Below are 22336 nucleotides of genomic sequence, written 5' to 3' on the forward strand. Positions count from 1 at the left end.
GCTCCGATCCTCAGCTAGTAGTTTTTACTTTTTAAAAGCCCACCACCATTTTGAAACTCAGTGCAGAGCTCTTTTCCTTTGCCTTCCACTCAAGAGTCATAAATTAATCTAGGCTCTGCCTCATCCTCATTTGCTATGCCAGCCTCTCAGAACTCAAAGGATTGGTCACAGAGAAGACAGCGTGTTGAGTTTTTAGTGCAACCCTACAGGAAATTTTGAATGTGGCCTAGAGTCCTCTTGGAGTGATGTAGAATGAAATTAGATTGGCTGCAAAAGATCAAGTTAATGTGAACCTTTGGTCTTTCCTCAGAAAGACAACCCCAAGGCTGCTGGTGCTGTGTTCTCAGCTCCAAGATCGCTTTCTTTGATTGCAAATGACAGTTTTTAGTCAAGCAGGGAGAGGAACAGAGACGCTCCCTAACAATTCCCAAATGGTCATTTATTTAGTGCAGATTGTTGAGTTGACAGTGCACAAGCTGTTTAAGTAACGTTAGAATTGAGCATTAGTAAGTAATAATTATAGTCTCTTTCTAATGCTTTGCGTACCATTCCCTATCTTCAGATTGTTGCTGTCAGAGCAAATTTTCTTTCGCCACTTTCAACAATATGCAGTTTATAGATACTGGGACAGAGGTTTTCATCCTGTGTATTTTGTCCTAATAAACACTCTAAGCGCACCAACTTCTGTGTAATACAGGTTTCATCCCCAAACAAAATAACTGTCCTGTCCCCTTTGCATCGTGACTGCTTTCCAGGGAGGTAGCTTTCTCCTTCCTGTTACCCCTGAAGCAACATTTCATTTCTCAGGGTAGTTTCAAGTTAAAGAAAGTTCACCCCTAAAACCTCTATGATTTGTAGCTATGCAGGTTTCATGTCTAGAATAAACTGGTCTTGGTGGGGTGGGGTGTCTCTTTGATGGTTGGGAAATTCTTGCGGTTAGTCAAATTTAAGAAAACTTGGAGCAGGTTCTAGATATGGAGCCCATTTACCTTGTACATTATTATGCTATAGCTGGATAGCATAGGGTGGCCAATAGGGTTTCATAAAACAGATATGTTTGTAAATGCATGTTTCAGTGCTACATTGAGTTGGCCACTTATAAATAAAACATCAGCCCTAGCTGGTTTGGCTCACTGGATGGAGCATCGGCCTGGGGACTGAAGGGTCCCAGGTTCGATTCCAGTCAAGGGCATGTACCTTGGTTGCAGGCACATCCCCAGTAGGGGGTGTGCAGGAGGCAGCTGATCGATGTTTCTCTCTCATCAATGTTTCTAACTCTCTATCCCTCTCCCTTCCTCTCTGTAAAAAATCAATAAAATATATATTTTTTAAAAATTGCTTAAAAAAAGAAAACATCTGCAGATGGTACATAGGGACATATGTGTTGGTAAGGAACACCATTCCAGGGTGTCATGTCATAAAGATAAGGTAAGGGTGGGTATGTTCAGTGTCTGTGTGTGTGTGTGTGTGTGTGTAGAGACACAAGGGATACATATTTCAATATATCTCTTTACAACTATACATCCTGGTGTGTGCTGTCCCGCATTTCTAATTAATAAATATCAATAAATCAGTAAAACACAATGAAAAATTTAGTCACAGGAACCACTATCCTATACTTAATTTAACATTATTTCTAGTGCTGCTCACAGTTTGATTTAAATGAATGGATTCCCTCGGGTATAGCAATAGTGAGGCTCCCCTGGCTTAGAAAGGGCTCAGTGAGGAGGCAGAAAACGAGTGTGTGTTAGGCTCCTGTGGTCCAGGGGATTGGGCCCTGCCTGCCTTTGACCAAAATGTTGGGCTCATAGGTGATGGGAAAGAAAGTGCATGGTCCCTGGCTTCAGGAACCTGAGTTGCATCCTGGGGACCCAATCTTAAAGAACCAGTTTCTTTATTCCTTCTAGCATATTAATGGCTTTAATTTTTCCTTTTCTCTTTCCGCCTGCAACCTATTTGATGGTGCTCCCATCTGGAAGCTGAGAGCATCCTCTGGAATGAATGAACTGTAGAGCCCATTTGTCACTGTAGTCGGGGGCCTGCCTTTCACAAAAAGAGCAGTTTATTTCCCAAGCGCAGTAACTCCAGGCAGCAGGATACCAACGTGGTCTGCACAGCTTGGGCCACATCAGCTGTGAGGCCTGCAGGATTGTCAAGGTTTCCCTATGGGCCTGCATTTTCCAAATCAAAGGAAGAAAATCAGATGGTTTGGGTGAAAACACTGAGAGCTACAGATTCACCATCAGGGAGCTTCTAAATGAACTCCAGGATGGCCCTGGCCACCCGTTGCATTTTCCAATCAAAGGAAGAAAATCAGATGGTTTGGGTGAAAACACTGAGAGCTACAGATTCACCATCAGGGAGCTTCTAAATGAACTCCAGGATGGCCCTGGCCACCCGTGGATGCAGCAAGCCCCAGCCTAAGTAAAGCTGGCTGCAGGGAGGTGCGGGCCTGTGCATAGTGGGTACTTGAGCAGTTTTGGTCAGTGGCCCTGGCCACCCGTGGATGCAGCAAGCCTCAGCCTAAGTAAAGCTGACTGCAGGAGGTGTGGGCCTGTGCATAGTGGGTACTTGAGCAGTTTTGGTCATTTATTGGGTGGGATCACCTTATATCCAGAATACCCAAGAAGTAAAGTCATCATCTTTGCAATTAAAAAAAAAAAGTTTTATTGATTGATTAATGGATTTTTTTTTAGAGAGAGGGAGGAGGTGGGGGAAGAAAGAGAGAGGAAACATCAACTTGCTGTTCCACCCATCCATGCATTCATTGGTTGATTCTTGTATGTGCCCTGATGAAGGATCAAACCCACAACCTTAGTGTATCAGGACGATGCTCTAACCAACTGAGCTAGCCAACCAGGGTATCTTTGCAATTTTTGACCATGTCAGTCTTAAAGATGAAGTATACAACTCAAGTTTAGACTCTTGAGGCTATTAAAATTTCAGTGTTAGAACTAATTTAGTTGTTTAGCTGTTTAATTCTTTCTACACTGTGTGGTCGTTCCAAAGATAGTTTTTGTGTTCTAAATGGAAATACTTGAACACTGGACCAAGAAATTTCCTCAACATTTTGGGTAGGCTGGGGTCCATGTGAACTGGTACACTTTTCTGGCAGTAGCCATAGCTACATAAAGAATTTACTGTAAAGTTCCACATTAGGATCCACATCATCTGGAGAGCTCTCAGGACCAGTTAAACAATTGAATTCAGCAGATATGTATAGACCCTTACATGCAAAGTCCTATGCCAGACTCAGCAGAAGATACCAAGAGTAAGCCACATGCATATAGTCTTGCAGGGGATGCAGAAATATACAAATGACTAGAATAAAGTAACTGCCAGGAAGGACTCGGTGCTGTGGGGATCCATCTTGGGAAATGGGTAAAAGCTACATGGAGAAGGTAGCATTTGAAAGGGCCTTTGGAGGATGGATTAAACTTTAATAGAGAGTTTCAAGGGGACATTCCAGGCAAAGCATGCCTGTGTAGAGGCCCCAGACCTTTTCGGTGCAGTGCAAAACCTCTGCTGCCTGCTGGACCAGAAATCCCTTCGCCATTGGCCTCGTGGAGTCCCACACCCACAAACATGGAGCTCAGATAGGCCACATATTCACCCCCAGCTGTGCAGTCTGCTCAGAAATTCCATTTCTTACAGAAGGAAACCTAGTGTCCAGGCCTGAAACTGACTGACACAGAAGCAGCGCACCCACCCGCACATGCCTTTTTCCCTGAGTGAGTGCTCTTTTAAAAATATATATATATTTTTTTATTGATTTTTTTACAGAGAGGAAGGGAGAGGGATAGAGAATTAGAAACATCGATGAGAGAGAAACATCGATCAGCTGCCTCCTGAACACCCCCTACTGGGGATGTGCCCACAACCAAGGTACATGCCCTTGACTGGAATCGAACCTGGGACCCCTCAGTCCGCAGGCCGACGTTCTATCCACTGAGCCAAACCAGTCAGGGCTGAGTGAATGCTCTTGAGTGGACTCCCATTCAATATGGGGACTCGCCTTTAGACCCAACAAAGGAAAGCAGCCGTGCGGGCAGCCAAGAACATGGAGCATGCCGACAACCAGACAGGACCCCACACGCCCTCTTTCTGCTCCCGCGAAGCCGATGCCAGCATGAAGGAGCACACGTTTAAATCACCCTGAAGTGTGTCGCAGGAAAGACCTCTGTCTGTGCTGCCCCAGCTCTGTGACCTGGTCCTGCAGACTTAGAGAAAAGTTCCCAGGCTGCAGCAACTCTGGAGGTGCAGACAGAATGTTCCGCAGGCCTCAGACAAGCAAGCAGGGATGTCACGGCTCATGTAAAGGAAATAACAGAAAATAGCTTCTACTGGTCAAAAAGGATTGGTGAGGCTGCAACAAGAAAGGGGAGGACAATGATGCAAATTGTCCCAGAATGTCAATAATCAGACTGAGAAAGCAAAAAATTAAAAATCAGACCCTCAAACTCAGAGACAGCCTAGATGGGAACACTGAGATGGAGAGGTCCGAGTCTGCTTTGCTATTCAAAGTATATGTTTAAATATTTTTTAATAAAAGGGATTTGATGAGAAGCATTATGGTACAGGTGAGAGAACCCCTTCTGCAGAATTAATCTTCCTTTAGGGTCAGGCTGTGACTTAGCAGGGAAGGCCTCCACACTTCACTTCCTTTAGCAACTCCTAGTTCCCTCCCCACTGAGTGTCTTCATCTGCAAAATGAAGGGGAGGACTAGATCAGCAGTCCCTGACCCAGGGTCTGGGACTTCAGGAAGTCTGTGAGAGCCCCTGAAATGACCTCTCAAATCAGGCATGCATGTGGGGATTTCCTGCCTTTTTTTTTTTTCTGAAAAGGGTTTCATGGTTGTCATCAGTTTTTCAAAGGGGACCATGACCCTGAATGATTGTTAAAGTCCCTCACTACCTTCCCATTCTATTAGTTAGAGCTTTGTGGCCAGGACCAGAACAGCAGCTCTGAAGAGAGGCATTCACTGGGAGGGTAGTTGCTTGGTGTGGGGGAGGGAAGGAAAGATCTTCTCTGTGGAACTGGGCAGGGCCTCCCACCAGCTGTCAGGAGGTCCTTTCACCTCCCCATCCATCCTGACGACGGGCCTTGGCTGAGCAGGGAGGGTGTGGGCCATGGACACCTCTGCAGTTACAGTTTGGGTGCAGAGTCCTATAGATCCTTCTATGCATTTAAAGTATTTCCAGAAGCTTTCCGTGTCTAAGCTCTATTTAATGGAATCTATGCATAGTAAGTAATCAGGTCAGAAGCAGCAGCACCCGGTTTGAGATCAATCGCTGGCTAATACTTTATCTAGGCCACTTTATTATCTCATGCTGATCCGATTCCCATTCTCCTCCGCCTTTGTAGCATGCACTTCGGCTGTGGTAAGAGTACGTATCACATACATATTAAAAACATATACCCATTCTATCTGTATGTAAATGCGTGAGGCACAGCTGGATATTGCAGAGGAGTTTGATTTACTAATAGTTATTATCTGTTCTAGCTGTTCAGTGGCAGAGAGAATTTCAGAGAAACAAGCTGGTGCAGAAATTGTCTTTATGCTATTACTATACTGCTTTAGTAATTGTTTAAAAACACGGGTTTTCTCCTTAGGTTCCAATAATGCCTGTTTTTTTGTGCATTTCCATGTACATTCCGGAGCAGGGTGTCCTTGTTTAGCATTTCCTCAAGTTTGGTTTTCAGGCTCCTAAGAAGAAACATAGAGAGCAGTTTGCAATTGAAATTTGACGTTTTGCTTAGAAAGCAAGTAAATAGTGTGACTTCAAGTACATGACGCAGGTGTGGGTCTTAGGAAAGAGGTGTCAGTTATAATCAAAATAGTACTTCCAGATATTTTCCTTCTAAACCCCAGCAGCTGCAAATGTGAAGGCATCTCATTTCTCAGAGAAGGCTTCATGTGTAAGAGGTGGTATTGTTTGGGGCGAATAAACACCAAACTGCTCCAGAAAAATCTGTTTAAACATTTAATTACTTGCAAAGAGATGTTAACTTGCTTAACTCCTCTAAATTAAATTGTCACTGGTAGCTTTTCTGCTTATCCAAACCTGATTGTAATTACATTTTCAGATAGTTTGATTGGTTGTTCTCTCAGTTAATCAAAGTATGTGATAAATTAGGCATCTATGTGGTCTCTCTTAAAATTTGGAGAAATCAGCCCTGGCCAATGTGCTCAGTGGTTAGAGTGTCGGCCCACTCACCAAAGGGTCTCAGGTTCGATTCCTGGTCAAGGGCATGTACCTGGGTTGCAGGTTCTATCCCCAGCCCTCCCCCCGCCCCCCAATCTGGGCACGTGCAGGAGGCAACCAATCTATGTCTCTCACATCAATGTTTCTCTCTCTCTCTCTCTCTCTCTCTCTCATCCTTCCTTCCTCCCTTCCACTCTCTCTGAAGATCAATGAAAAAAAAATATCCTTGGGTGAGGATTAACCAAAAAAGTTTTTGTTTTTTTTTTTAGAAATCACATTAGATTTTGTCTCCACTCAAATTCCAGTGTGACCTTTGGGTTTATACTCAAATGGCTTTGTTCACCATCATTCTACCTAAACCTTTTGACCACCATGAAAGACAAAATGCACCGAACAATTAAGGAAATTATTTTATTCAGTTTGCAATAGGGAGAACGTTAATTAATAAGGAATGTCTCAAATAAAAGGGAGGGAGCCAAGGTTATGGAGGCAGGTAAACAAGGGAGTTATCAGCCAGTCCCATGGAAGCCATGAGGAAGGATGGGAAAGGGTCTCATCTCTGTGATAAGGGGTGGGCCTCTGTGGTTAAGGAAAGAGTAGGGCAGTTTCTCACCTGTCCCTGCTTTCTGGGAGCACAAGGGCTCAGGTAAAGTTCACCACCTTCTACTAAATGGAGCAAGGATGGGTTTCGGTTGTGTGTCCTAAGCAAATGTGAAGACAGGCCCATTTCTCCAGCTCCCTTGCATAGTGCTCAGAGGACCACTGTGCTTGCAGTCTAAGCTTTTTAAGACACTAATGATGGTTTAATAAGCAGTTTTGAACTCGGTTGTAGTTGATTACATTTCAGCTACAACATGCTGTTGCCTGTGCCCTATAGAGCATATTTTAAAATAGACCATTAGGGCCAGAGTCATACATGTGTCCCTTAAAGATATTTTTGCTTTTGGGTATTCATTTGGAGGTGCAAATCAGTTCATTAGTGAGGTACCCAGAAATTGCAGGGAGAAACCCGGCTGGGATTGTAACTTCAACTAAATATTTCCTTCAAGCACAAAAGGCATCCCAGAAGCCTGGGGGCTCCACATAGGGTCCAGTTGACAGCCATGTAATGATTTTTTATTATTTTCAAGTTCTGAAGGCCATTAAAATCATCTGTTTATGTCTGCTTATAAATAGGAATCCACTAGTAAGAAGTTGATTTTAGCTTTTTAATTGCACATAATTACAACAGCAGAATCACTGTCTGGATGCTTGAGATCGCACTAAATCAGACAACTTTAATTTGAAATTTTGATGACACGTTAACACTTCAGCAAGAACAGAGAGATTATAACCCCAGAAAACAAGCTTTGTTTTTCCATAAACATGACTGCTTAATCTTTTCACAAGGCTTTCGCAGATAAATGTGTGAGTATTTATATACATGCACATAGCAAGAGAGATACAGATAGATAAATCTGTCACTCCTTGATCATGGTGGTGTGACAGGTTTAATTTCCCAGTTAAGGATAACTTTTTTCCTCCATCAGTCAATTCAGATCTCTTAATATTGTGATGATTTGCCTGTTTAAGATTGCGGTTTTTTGAACTCCTGCCTGCAATGCTGCTTTTTTGTTTTCCTGCGCTGACTGTCATCTTCCAGCATCGTGTTTCAGGGCACAATGAGGCTGTGTAACCTTGACCACAGCAGTAGTTCAGTTACCTGGAATGCAGTAAAGTGATGGATCAGGTCGCTCTCCGGTGTTGTGCCACGTCCTCGGGGTGATGAGCTGGGACTTTGGAGTGTGTTACACGTTAGTTCCTCATCGGCAGTTTCTGTTATCTGTGGGGTGGCCTTGGCCCAGAACACCCTCCTCTCCCCTGTCCTAGAGGGTCTCATCCTCCTCCTCCAGCTTTTCCCCGCTCTTCCCCTTCACAGGGCTCGCTCTTCTCTCCAGAATTTATTGTCTCCAACTTGGAACAGCATTTAATTGCATGAATTACATAATTCAGCTTATATTTACAAGTGGTTATGTAACACAGTGGTTTCTAACCCCAGCAACTCATCAGAATCATCTGTGTAGGTTAAAAAAAGAAAAAAAAAAATCTCTAGATCCCAACTCAGTTTGCAATAGGGAGAACGAAATCAGTTTGCAAGGAATCTTTGGTATTTGTACCAGAGAGCAGGTACTTTTTTTATTTTTAAAGCTCTCCAGGTGGTTATAAGGAGCTGCCAGAGGAAAAACTCACTGATTTTTTTTTAATCCTCACCTGAGGATATGTTTTTATTGATTTTAGAGAGAAGGAAGGGAGAGGGGGAGAGAGAGAAACATCAATGTGAGAGAACAACATCGATCAGCCTGACCAGGGATCGAACCCACAACCCAGGCATGTGCCCTCACCAGGAATCAACACTCCAACCAACTGAGCCACACCAGCCAGGACTAAAAAACTCACTGATTTTTTAATGCCTTTTTTCTCCAACTAGAGTGTGAGTTCCTTGAAGGTGGGTCGTGGTCTTAGAACTCAGTGCCTAACTTGGTTCTGTGCTACTGTCATTCAGGCGAGGTCCCTGATCTAATTATAAGAAAAGAAATCACTATCGATTATGCCATTCTCTCTAATCCATTTCAAAAAAACACCGTGCTACACAACAGATAAGTACAAACAAGCTGTCCCTTGTGCTGCAGGAGCACACAGGGTAATCTTGAGGAGGCTGACGGAAGAAGCAGCAAGCCACCCTGGGCATTGTGATGTCATGTTAGTTAGGACGACCACACTAGAATACATGGTCAAAGGTTTTTGTTTGACCTCCTGTTAGGAGAGGTCATCTGGGTAATATAATTTGGTGCCGAAATTAAGGAATTTCTAGGATCTTGCAATGTTTGCAGGGATAACATTCAAAGCCTTTATCAACCAATAGAGTATGGGCCTGGCCAATCAGAACAGGCACCAGCAGTCAGTTGTTCCACCCTGGAAGTCTGAGAAGAGCAAGAAGACATTAAGCAGGTGTTGCTCAACAGCACCTGTGGCCTTTGGCTTGCGTTCTGACCACCTCCAACAATTAATTCCAAATCAGGAGGTCATTAGAGAGCCAAGACCTAGAGGAGACCACCTGGCCAGCACCACTCTGCCTGGTTAGATTGATGGCAGGGGACCCAAGGTCTTTATCTAGCAGCGTATCAGATGCATCGCACCCCACCTACTCACCACCCCCCCCCCCTCCAGCCCTTAGGAATAATGGATTAGGTTGAGAAAGACCAGAGACATTTAGCCATTTGTCAGAGAAATAGAAGGGAATCTTGAAGCCTGGTCTCTGTGATTTGGGAATTGCTATTGAAGGCAGCAAACTTGTTTTCCTATGAGTACACGCCAATAAATAGATGCAATTCTTATCAATAATTAATGAGTCTAACCACGGGTTTCAAGGGCTGGAAAAATCTTAGAAGCTTCCTATTTACAGTTGTAACCAGCTGGATTTGTTTAATGGGTTGTTTGCTTTTTAATTTGTAGCAGTTTTGAGAGAGACCTTTGGGGACTGCATGTCTTGTGGTTTCAGTGAGGCCTTTTGTAGATACACAGTTATTTGGGGGTCAAATCTGCCTGCAGATCATTTGAGGTTCACTTGGCCATGTGGAGACTGCAGAAAGCAGTGGAGACTTTTGGGCCTCTGTCCTCTATTTAATTTTCAAGATTAGAATTAAACATTAGGCCTTGGTCTACCGAGAGACATTTGCTGGAGCATGGACTAGTTTCTTTCCAGTATCCTGGTTTACCGTTTCTCTGTTGTCTTAATAGAAATGGTCACTGATTCTGAAGTAAGAGAATAGGTAACATTCGTTTATTCGTGCAACGGTTCCCTTGACACAAATAAAAATGGAATTTTCTAATGTAACCCGATTAACTCTTAATTATATACCAATGGCCTGCGTGTGTGTCTGCTCCCTCAAAAGGTTTCTGAATGGCCTGCATGTCTTTTTAAACTTGGGGGGATGGGGCTTTCATTAATAGCAGGACTTTCTATTGTGGGATTGGTGTGGAGTTGACAAAAATTTGTATAAATAGGGTACATTTTTCCACTTAAGAGGGCTGTGCTGAAACATTTTTAATTGGATTTTCATGGTGATTGACAGCATTTGATTATGACAGTAACTTTATTTGGCTGGACTGCTTTAGCCTCTTGTTCAGATTTTTCCATCAAAGCTCGTTTTTATCCTCTGAATCCCCAGTGGAGCAGCAGTCATTGTGGAAGAGCCTTTTAGCACCTTTGTTGTCACCATCCCTGGTGACGATTGGACCCAGCTGGTAGTAGATAAGAAAATGTTCCTTTCACAAAGAGGCTGTGTCTCCCGCCTCTGCGGTTTCAATAATTTTAAGAGCCCCCAAAACCTGTTGAGGATTAGAAGTAGCTTTAGATGTGAAATGAGTGTTAAGTATTAGTAATCGGGAGATTAGGGCCCCAGGGACAATGAGAGATAAACAACTGCAATTAAGGCAAATCTGCCGATGTAAACAAAATTTAGCAGAAACAGATGCCCTAACCATTTTGGGGGATTGATTTGAGGGCACCAAGGAATCGATTTTTGTCTTGTTTACACTTTCAAACCCCTGTGATATACTGGAAGGCTAAATATTTCATACAGCCTGATTTTAGTTAATTTTTTTTCCAGTGCCTCACAGTAGGCGCCTCTCTTCTCGCAGTGACCAGGCCTGAGTTTATTCAGCATTCACAGGGAGCAGCTAATTGTCTATGAAGGGCCCCCGTGTTTAAATGGGCTTGACAGGAATTTAAATTTTGTTTCAATCAACCCCTGTGCTCACAGCCTGCTCCAGTTTCTAATTTTTAAATTAAACATGATTTTTTTTTTTTAAGCCACAGCCTTGCCTCTGGAATACTCACTCTAACTCTCAGGAAGGCCAATTGGCCACCCTGGAATGCTGGTGTCTGCGGGGCCTGAGGCTGGAAAGGCCTCTCTCCAAAACAGGCATTTCCTCCCCATCAGGGAGGACAGGGAAGCTTTGGCTGTCTCCTCCCTGCCTTGGAAACGGCCCCCTTCCCAGCCCTCCGGTGCAGGCAGCAGGCACCGGGGCCGCCTTGTCTGGAAAGTGGGTTAAGCACCAGAGGAAGGTGCAAAGATAGCTTTGAGGGGTGGACGGAATTCTAACCCACTGCACACTGGGTACAGATGAATGTTTCAGCCTTTATGTGCAGGTGCGAGATGGGCGAGAACACGCTGTGAGTGTCATAGTGTGCATTTCAGTGTGCACCCACCAGCTTTATTTCTTGAACTCTGTGCTGAGCATCCTCTCTGATGCTGAGGAAGCAGTATGTCAGCCTTGAATCCTGACAGTCTAGCAAGAAAGATGAGAATATAAACAGCCAAGCACAGGATGGAGTCTGAAGCTGGCCAAAGACCCTCCCTCACCTACTCCTGTCCACCTTCACCTCGTGGCACTCCTTTCCATGTACCCTGCGCTCTGCCATTCTAACAGCCCCAGATGCTTGGGGCATTCTTACATGGTCATGCCTTTGCTTGTGCCATTTCCTCGGCCAGGAATGCCCTTTCCTCATGTCCACATGGTGAACTCCTACTCAGCCCCCAAGACCCAACTGACACAGCCTCTGCAGCGTTCCCAGGCATGCTTCAGTAAGCTGATGATTTCCTGTTGTACGCCATCCTGCCTCCTGGCAAGCTCCGCTATTAGTGCGGTTCTCACACTTTGTGGTAGTAACTTGTCTGTGTGACTGGTAACAGTGCATAAATAAGACCACAAGTTCCTGGAGGACGAGATCAGTCTTACTTACCTTTGTAGCCTTGGCATATAACCTGGTCCGTAGCCCCAAGTGCAGTGCTCACTAAACAATTACTGAATTGAAATGATATGAACTTAACAGATAAAAAAGTTCTGGGGAAGGCAGGATTTCTTTCAGCCAGAGTTTTCTGGAGAGACTTCGTGCATGGCCTCGCAGAATAACATTTGGGTATTTATGTGAGTGTATTATCTTCTGCACACAATGTGAAACACAGCTGAGATCGTAAGGGAAAGCACCAGACCCTCCAATAGCCACACTAGCCAAAAGCTGTACTGTGACTTCTTTTCCCTGAACTTACTTGAAAGAAATTGGATGCAACGTGGAGCTGCAGATAAATTCAGAAAGGCTTCTGTTCTTTAACCTTTAAAAAATATATTTATTGTAGAGAGAGAAATTAATCTAAACAAATAATATTTTTGAACACATGAATTTATAGAGTTCTTTCAAGTAGTTATCTCATTTGACCTTCACACAATCACTATAAGGGTTTTTCTTATTCCCATTTTATTGGTGTGTTAAACTGGGGCTCAGAGAGGCTAATTGACTTGCCTGGAGTCATGCAGCCAGGAAGAACATAGAACCATTCAGCATTAGTCAGAGCTGCCTATCGGGGCATGGAGGGCAGGGGATTGTTATTGTGGGTGTGAGAGTTTCAGATAAGTCCAGCTGTTTCTTGCAATCAGAAATACAACTAAATGCAAATACCCCACAAAGAAACGTGTAGGATTGCAGTGGTTTGTGCTGGTGAAGCCAAGATGCCCCTCTGGGGTGATTGTTCCACTCACTCCTTTGGTCCTCAGTGCAAACCAACCACACAGGAAGAGAGCAAGGAATCAGCAGCAGTTTGCGCCTCATCTGTTCATTGGTAACCAGGGGCGGGGGGGATGGAGGACTGAGAATTTGTGTTGTTGGTGGTGGTGGTTTTCTCAACTCTCACAAAAACTGGTGGTGGAGTCTGTTCTGCCATTGAACCAGCCACAGACTTTTCTCCTTTCCAGTTCTACCACCATTGGTTAAATGAGCAGCTTCCAAAACATATTGTCCCCTGAGTTTGGGAGACATTTTTTTAAACTCGGCAAACTTTACTGAGGACATGCTATGTGCAGAATATATTGCTAGGTGCTATAGTTTAGTACTCAAACATGGACCACAGACGAGTGGTAGTACCTGAACCGTTTCTTGCACACAAGATAAGGAGTTTGTGCCAGAATATAAGTCAAGCATGTCCCAAAGCATTCTGTTTAACTTGGCTTTCTTTTTAGCAAAGCTTTCTTAATGAAGGAAGTTATGTGCTCGTGTGCATTGTGGCATTGCTCCTGATCTCGTTGGAAACCAGTAGCACACGGTTCCCGACTTGAGTTGCACAGCTGACGGGAATACAGAGGCTGATCAGACACTAACCTTGCCCTTCACGGCCTACAGTGTGGTGAGAAAGTAAAACTGTTATGTAACCCCTGAATTCCCTGCAGCTGGCATGATACAAGGCTCCACGTAACTGTTCAATAATCTCTTTTGAGGAGATGATCAAAAAGAACTAAATGAAAGACATCCTACAGAATGGGGGAAAACATTTTGCAAACCATATCTCTGATAAGGGGTGAATATCCAAAATATGGAGAGAACTCATACAATTCAACAGCAAAAAAAAAAAATCAATAAATAATCTAATTTAAAGGTGGGCAAAGGAGAGGCAGAAAGGTTTGTGCCAGACAACTGGCAGGACATACTCTGTCCTCTGTATGTGAAGGCTGGAGAGTCTAGAACTTGAAAATGAGTCTCATGAACATGGTAAACTGGAGAGGGCAACGATCTGGGTATCAGAAGACATGATTTAAAGGACAGCTGCTGCCTCTGAGTAACCGACAGCTGCTTGTCTGAGCCTCGGTTGCTCCATCTGTAAAATAGAGGTGATACCAACCTTGTATATTTTGTGGGGTTTTTTTTAGCAAAACAGAGGTTATGGAAGTGTGTTGTGAACTGTAGAGGGCTAGACATGTGGCGCACTAAATCACTCCGCCTCCTTGGGTGGTGATTTTCTCCGCTAACGTTCCTGGGCAGTTCTAACCAGTAGCTTCTTAGAAAACAGATGTGTTTAATGGAGCTGAATGTGACTTAGGACATGTTTGCAGCTAGTGTCCAAGGAATTGGTCATTTCTTAGGGTGGATGGACCTCTGTGGGTTATTCCTCCCCCGTCAGTAGAAAGCCCTAACTTTTTGTGTCTGTCCTCTATTATCGGTAACATGTAATCAGCATCTTGTTGCAGGAAGTTATTGTGAAAGTCAGTTAATCGACAGGTATTTGTTGTCCGTGTCTGTGAGGTGCTATGATGGGTTCAAAGGGAACATAAGAACTATCTGGGTCCTGAAGGAGCTCACTAGACATCCATAGGAGGCATTTAGGGAAGGCAGGATGGGCTGTGTGCTGCTGCCTTGCATGGTGTGCGAGGCCAGAGGAGGGTGGCCCAGGGGTCAGTGGTCAGGGAGGCAGCTGGCTCCAGCTGGACCTGCAGGATTGTTAGGATTCGACTGATATGGAACTTAGAAAGCAGTGCCTCAGCAGAGCCAGCCTCTCCCATCCCTTCACCCCTTCACTAACTACTGATCTTCAAACATGTCACTACCCCGCTCAGGCTCAGGTTCCTTGCCTGTAAAAATGTGGTCTCACAAAGCAGATAATTTAAGAGATAAAAGTATGTTATGTTGCCCTGGGCGATGTGGCTCAGTTGGTTGATCATGGTCCCATGCACCAAAAAGTCGCCAGTTCAATTCCCAGTTGGGCACATATCCAGATTGTGGGTTCAGTCCTCTGGTCGACAGGAGGCAACCCATCAAAGTTCCTCTCTCTCTCCCTTCCTCTTTCTCTAAAATCAATAAAAACATCTTTTAAGTATGTTATGCTGCCGCGGCCTGATAGCTCAGTTGGTTGGAGCATTGTATAGTGCACCAAAAAGGTTGCCGGTTCAATCCCTGGTTGGGGCAAGTAGGAAAGCAACTGATCTACACATTAATGTTTCTCTCTCACATCAGTGTTTCTCTGTCGCACGCGCGCTCTCTTTCCCTTCTTCTCTAAAATCAATTAAAAAATATATCCTTGGGTCAGGATTAGATAGGTAGGTAGGTAGGTGGATGGATGGATGGATGGATAGATAGGTAGATTAGATAGATAGATAGATAGATAGATAGATAGATAGATAGATAGATAGATAGATAGATAGATAATGTTATGCTTAGCACAGTGTCTGGCATAAAGACGTGCCCAATAAATGGCAATCATTAGTATTACCATCATCACTGTTTGTTACAAGAGAGAAGCTGTTCCAGGAAGAAGAAACAGCACAAGCAGAGACCAGAGGACACAGGACAATGAGGAAAGAAGACCCAGAAATGAAGTGGGTAAAGTTAGCTGGGTGAGGCGGGTCCAGGATCAGCAGGGCTTTGCACACTGGAGAGGATGAGGCAGCAGGATGCTGCTGTTGGTCCTCAAGCAGGGCAGTGGCTAGAGAGGGCTGTGGCCGGACCACAGCAGGCAGAGGGGACATGCAGGACTGATCTCTGCCTGCTCCGTGTGGACCAGACTCTGACTAGAACTGACTAATGAATAGCGATATCCTAACGCTTTGGCTCTTTCTGAGATTCCATGAAGGTCTCCAGCCAAAAGAATAGGAAACTGAGTTCAGAGCCCGTAGCTTCTTGGCAACATGTCATTTGTCTCTCTTTATGCATCTTCTTTTCAGTGTCCTTTCTGTCACTATCGGGGAAAATCATTAGTATGCTAATCTAGCTAGCCATCATTTTAACACTGACCTTTGCTAACCTGCCTTTGCAATTTCAGGAACTATGTTTGACTTCTCTAAAAGTAACCTTAAATTGTAGTCTTGTAAGAATTCCAGAGCTGTATCCCTCACTCCTTCTAATGAGGTTATGACCAAATGCTCATTATAATTGCTTTAGACTCCTTTTAATTTTCAAGCTTATTAATCATAAGAAGAGTTATTTAAAATTGCATAAATTAATCTTAGATTAAAAGCCCATCAAAGCCTCGAAACAATTAAGAATAAGTAGGATTTCCCTGGGGCAGCAAGTTTTATTTTAATATTGTAGTCAGGTGGATATCAGAACCTTGAAGTGTGGTAGTGATTAATGTATGCAAAATTTAAATGAGATTTTTTAAATGGCAAATCTAAATCACATATTGACCTAACTGTAGGCTTTAACTGCATTGTCTGTCATATATTTAAACTGTTTACTAATCAACATTTTAATTACAGTGTGTGCTGGCAGACCCTAGGACAAATAAAATCTAGCATTTTAAAATGTCACTGCAAAGTCTGTTATCCAAAAATCACAAGACTTTTATTGGGAAGAGTGGAGGAATGAGGAAACAGAGCTAGCTTTCTGCAGCGACAAGAGACTTGACACAGGCAGTCCTTAGGTGTGGCTGCCGGATGCTTCCAGTCGCCACTCTCACCTTGGGATTCTGCTGGTCTGCACAGCGCCTCTCCATGGAGCTGCAACTGGGTCTCCCTTGAAGTTGATTTATTTTTAATTAGGGAAATACTTCCCTTCATATGTTTGAGCCCTGGTTGCCAAGTGTTATTTACTTGAACAGTGTGTGTCCCTGGGGTCCCTAGGCCCCCTCCCCTTGTGAGGTATAGGTATGGAGATATTTCCAAAAATTTGCTTCGACCTCAGCCACAGTCGGCAGCCTCTTGTCTTGCTTTCTCTCCCCTACCCCCTTCCATCCCCATCACTGCCCAGTTAGGCAAGCTGTCCCCAGGAAGGTGGCTGTGGGCTGCCTCAGTTTGGAAGGAATTTCTCTAGTTTACAAATACTCTGTTTCATTATTGAAGGAAGATGGTAAGAGGGTCGCCTTGAACAAATTATTTTGCCCCTTGAAACTTCAGTTTCTACTTCATGGGAAAGAGATCATAGTGTCCAACTTACTCTTTCTGTTTTTGTGCACATAAAGCACTTAGCATAGTAGCTGGAAAATAAGAGGTTCCCCTAAAATGCTTGCTCTTGCCTCATCATTTTCTAAAAGTAGGTTTTAAATTATGTTTAAACATTCAAGTAGTACAGAAGGATATACAATGAGAACTTATCTTCTTCCAACTTCCATGGCCCCACCTCCACCCTCTAGAGTTAAGCACTGTTAATAACAGTTTATGTGTTCTAGAATTTTAACATTTTCTGTACCTTGCTTTTTCACTTGTATGTTTTTGAGAACTTTCTATATCAGATAAAAGTCTACCTCGTACTTTTTAAGGGCTGCATGGTATTCCATAGCATGGATATGCCCTATTTATTTAAATGTTCCAGGACCCTGTCATAGACCGTTTTGGCCACTGTCTTTGTTATTAAGACAGTGACCATTTCCATCTGTATCTGTTTGTATACAGCAAGCATGTCAAACTCGCGGCCCGCAGGCCGCATGCCTCGTTTATTTTGCCCGTGTTAGCCTTTGAGTTTGACATACTTGGTGTACAGGGTATAAGAACCAGTTCCCCTCACCTCTTCTGATATTGAATTATCAGACTTTAATCTCTGCCAGTCTAAGCAATGGTAAATGATTTCAAGTTGTTGTTTTAATTTGCATTCTCTTATTAAGTATGAAGTTGAACACGTGCATATGTTTACTGGCCATTTGTAATTTTTTTACACTTTGCTCATTTTTCTGTTGGATAGGTTGTCCCACTTCCTTCATCTTTTTGAGCCTAGAAATCAAGGGAGGTAGATGCACCATCTCCAAGGCCCCTTCTACCTCACTAGGCTGAGTGTCCTTTGGGCAGCTTTCACGCCACCGAAGGTACCCGTCTGCCCACGACCTTGCTGAGCCAGCGTTGGGGTTGCATAGCCAATAGCTGGGAGTAAACTGCAAGAGAGCCATTTTCTTCTTTTTGTTGAGTTGTGTGTCTTCCTCTCTAAAAAAAAAAGCAGGCTTGGAAATTACAAGGCAGAGAGCTAGGATTGAACTTCCTTTAAAGCTGCCTGTAGACATCAGGAATATTTATTTTCTCTATTTGTTTTAAGCCTGGGAAGGCTGTGTGGTTTTCTCCACACTGTCCTGATGGAGCCCTGACCAGCAAGCGTGCAATGCCCCTAGCCCTAATGTGCCATTAATGATAGGTTAATGTACAGTATAATGTTTTTGGGACTACGGGTTTATTACACTTCTGAGTGTGAGGTCTTTCCACAGAGCGCCCAAGGTCCCATTGCATTATATCATGCAATAAAAATACCCTTTTCATATCGCACACTAATAAACTGTATTTGAAATGCTGTCTGAGGGCACTGCCGTCTTGTCTATAGTCAGTGCATGGGCGCAACAGTTGGGATGCCTTTTTATTTCGTGTGTTAGTTACATGGAATTCTGAACCCAGGGAAGGCTGCTCATTCTTGTTTTAAATGGGAGAGTGAGGTGTGTCTTTAGACCTGAGGCTCAGGGGAAAGGCTGCTCAATGAGTGGTGAGGGTCCGTAATTAATACCTGGACAGCAGGGCCCCTAGCTCGCTACAGCCCACCCAGCCCCTCGGTGTGCGGCTGTCAGAGAGTTGGCCCATGTCTTCCACACTCGCACTGAACATGGGTTAGGCATTGTAAGCATGTCCTTAGAACAGGAGTGTAAGTGCTGCAAGCTTAGGCCTTTGGTGGTCATGGCTCCAGGATGGTTTCAGTGATTGCCTCTGTACTGGGAATCTCTCTCACAGCCTTCCTCAGAGGCAGGCTGCCCTCCTTATCCTACAGAAGACAGAGTGCCCAGAAGTAGGGAGAAGCTGCACATGGAGAAGGAAGTCCACAGGCTCCCAGGAGGTCACCTGAGATGTGAGATGCGGCTTGCTGGGCGAGCATCCCCTCAAACGCGCATAGCCCAGTGCTCTCAGTAGTTACCTGGTGGTTTTCTCCTCCACAGTTTGCTAGCAGCAGAGCTGATTTTGAAGGGTGGGAAACTGTGGAAAAGAAGACTCTTCTACACCGAAAAGGAAAAGGGCCTTAGAATTTAGGGATGAGGCAAAGACTGGGATCGGAGGGCTTTAATCACCTGTTCCATACTTTAATCGAGGGCAGACCGTGGCCCCTGAGCTTTGTCAGGTGGGAAAGAGTGACAACGTGAGTTCCCAAACCTGGGCTCAGGCCAGCGCTGAGGCTTCAGGCTGCAGTCCCATCCTAACAGACTTGGAGCTCAGTGTCCTTGTTGATAAAACAGGCCTGGAGAGTATAAAATAATGTAAATTAAAACACCTAATTAGTACCAGGCTCGGGGTAGGTGCTCACACTGTCAGCTATTATATTGCTGTTATTACCATATTATAACAAAAGACACAGACTTTGGAGCTGATGTCCAGTTTAAATTTCAGTTCTACCTTAGCCAGATCACTTAACTTCTCTGAACCTAGTTTTCGAATCCACAAATTGGAGGTAATAACAGTAATGCTATCCAGCTACTTCTTGGGGTGGTTATGACACTTGAATTAGATTGTGACCTCGAAAGCACTTTGTGGAATCGAAAACCCTACTCAAGTGCTGGTATCTGTAAATATATGTATTTCTCTCTCCAAATCAACATATTCAAGCTGGATTATATTTGAATAAATATCCTTATAGCAACGCTTGGTTGATTTGTTCCCCTCACCACCAGGGAGCATGTCTTGGATGAAATGTAGACTTACAATAGCACAATCATATAAAAGTCAGGGCAGCTCGACTGGAGTGGCTCAGTTGAGTGTCGACCTATCAACCAGGAGGTCACAGTTCGATTCCAGTCAGGTCACATGCTCAGGTTGTGGACTCAATCCCCAGTGGGGGGCATGCAGGAGGCAGCCAATCAATGATTCTCTCTCATCGTTGATGTTTTTCTCTCTCTCTCTCCCCCTCCCTTCCTCTCTGAAATCAATAAAATATATATATATTTAAAAAACAAAAGTCAGGGCAGCTATAGCCCGCATCATCACCACAGAGCAGCAGGGCAGGGCAGGAGCAGTCTGCTCACCCAAGCTGGTGTAGGAGAACCAGTACCTGCTCGAGATGGGCAGCATTGGTCAACAATGACTGAAAGATCAGAGGACCATGTTGAGGGTTGCATTGGTCTGAGGAGTCAAGAAAATGATGGAAAGAAAAAAATCGGAAGTTGCTGAGACTGTCCTGCAAAAGGGTGGACCTTTTGGCTCTAGGCAAAGTTCCCTTAATTGCTAGGAGAAAAGTATTCAAGTTTCAAGAATAATGAGTTTTTCTTTTAAGTGTTATAGTGTTGGACTACCAGTAAATCTTTTGTTTTCAGAGGCGGGGTGTTGAGAACACTTAGGTAAACCTCTCAGGGGTTAAATCTGTCTTTAGAACTACCAGGACTTGAAAAATGTTACCCTGTGTCACGAAAACTAGAAGTGACAAGTTCATTTAAGAAGCCTGGTTTGTCATTGTTTATCTAATTTTCAGAATTGACACAGAAAATTAAACCTGCTGACACTCTCTGACCGTCTCCCCGGCTCATTTCCCTGGTCCTTTCCTGCCTGACCTTTGCAAGTACGACATGCTCCAAACCCCAAAATATAAAACTTCCCACTGAGTTTCCAAGTTGCCCTGCAGTCATGCCAAGATTCTGTCATAGGATGTCATCCCTAATGTTATTAGGGGCGGGGGGGGGGGGGGGGAAACTGTGAGGTATTTCTTTTTTCTCTCCTCTTAGACCATAAATCTTAGAAATAATCAAACTCTCTGCAAAGGAAGCCAAGATAAACTTGGGCCCTAAGTGGGCCCATATGTCTTTCCTGGATTCAGAAGATCTGAAGGCTTGTCTGCCCGGTGACAGCACGCTGCAGAGAGGCGGCTAGGAGAGAGTCTTTCCGTGTTTAATACGGACATGCTAAAGCTCACAGGGCAGCACGTCTTTTATTTGGCACCATCAGTGAATGAGTGGCTCCATAGAAGGCAATTCTTCAGATAACTGAAATTCCTTCTTTTTAAAATCAAAGCTGGTTTTCTGTTTTTGTTGGGTAGTGTTGCTAATAGGTGTCACTTCTTAATCCTGTCCTTATTTCTCCGTCAGCCCTCCCTTCTCTTCCATTTGACTCTTTCTTTTATACTTTATATTGGGAAACCAGATACGAAGCTTTAAGTCTAAAATAACAGAAAATTGACTTGAATTAAGGTCTGAGGTATTAGCTAAAAGTAAAGTGTTCCAGTTTTAGTTTAACTTTCAGACTTTTAGTCTTAGCTCAGGGTATCAAATTATGGAGACCTGTTGATATGTAAAGTGCCTCTAGTTTTGAAACGAGGCTGTTTCACGAAATATACTGCTTGATAATGTTTTGTATAAATGCCCAAGTTTGAAACAATATGACCCTTTGCTCATGAATCAGTAGTTAGTGTAGACTCTGAATTGTTAAAGTTGTGTTGTTTTTTAAGAGGACCAAATAAGCCATGAAGGTACCAAGGGAGGTTTTTAGGCTCTGAAACCAGCCATGAGCCAGGCAGGTAGAAGTGTCTCAGTACATCCATACTGAATTTTATGGAATTAAAGACTCCTTGTAAACTGGAGCAAAACTACCAGAAGAAGCAAGTTGTAACTGAATAATTGTCCTTCTTGATGGTGAAAACAGACTTTGGCTTCATAAGGCAGCCAGCTTATTTGTAACCAGATGAAGTATGCGCCCTTAGTCATTCATTGCGCACCTGACCAACAACACTGCCTCACAAAACGCCGTTCACCACCACAGAAAACACATTTCAGGCTTTCGTCCGTTTAATTTTCTTCAACATTACCTTGCAAACCACAGTAAATCAATAACAGAATAGTTAAGTACCACAGGTTCTTTGTGTTTTGTTTTAGAAAATATAGCTCAAGGCTAAAAGTGGGTTCTATTGATGATTTTTATTTGCTGTTGGGACACAAAATGATCAGAATTTTCCAATGGTTTGCTTCCTTTTTGTGGATTTCCTTTAAAAGCTCGGGGGGAGAGGGTTGAATAGTTTCAAATAGAAAATGTTGGTTGCTGACAGCACTAACTCTAGAATAACTGAGAATTTTCATTCCTATATTTTATAGGCCAGGTATGATAGCTTTGGCCTTGATTATGGTCTTCTTTCAATTTTTCCAAAAGGGCTGCACCAGCCAGCCCCCTTGGATACCCCCACACTCACCCCAACAGTAACCCATTCCATCGAATTGAATGAGGCTCAGAGAACCGGGGCATCATAGCTCAAAACAGTTTTTTAAAAATGACATTTCAGTTAAAGCTAATTGCCCAAAATTTTGATGTCTAGTATCTTTAGCAATTTTTTATCTGTTTTTGTTGTTGCTGTTGTTGTTGATGATGATTTAATTGCAACGAAAATCTCCAC

At 43.7% G+C, this 22336-nt stretch overlaps 1 protein-coding gene across 7 annotated transcripts in view; it reads left to right on the top strand.

The window, feature by feature from the left end:
- The window catches only part of MAP2K5 (mitogen-activated protein kinase kinase 5), a 261792-nt gene that overhangs the window by 223280 nt on the left and 16176 nt on the right, over positions 1 to 22336 (top strand). The window contains exon 22 of one of the 7 annotated variants that reach the window (XM_014536300.1): positions 563 to 823. The exons of the other annotated variants lie outside the window; for them this stretch is intronic. Within the exon in view, the coding sequence (XP_014391786.1) occupies positions 563 to 619 (57 nt within the window). The 3' untranslated portion in view covers positions 620 to 823. Of the gene's footprint in view, positions 1 to 562; positions 824 to 22336 lie in introns of those variants that run through there. 7 annotated transcript variants of the gene reach the window in all.

Source organism: Myotis brandtii, unplaced genomic scaffold (assembly GCF_000412655.1).
Source record: "Myotis brandtii unplaced genomic scaffold, ASM41265v1 scaffold160, whole genome shotgun sequence".
Lineage (NCBI taxonomy): Eukaryota > Metazoa > Chordata > Mammalia > Chiroptera > Vespertilionidae > Myotis > Myotis brandtii.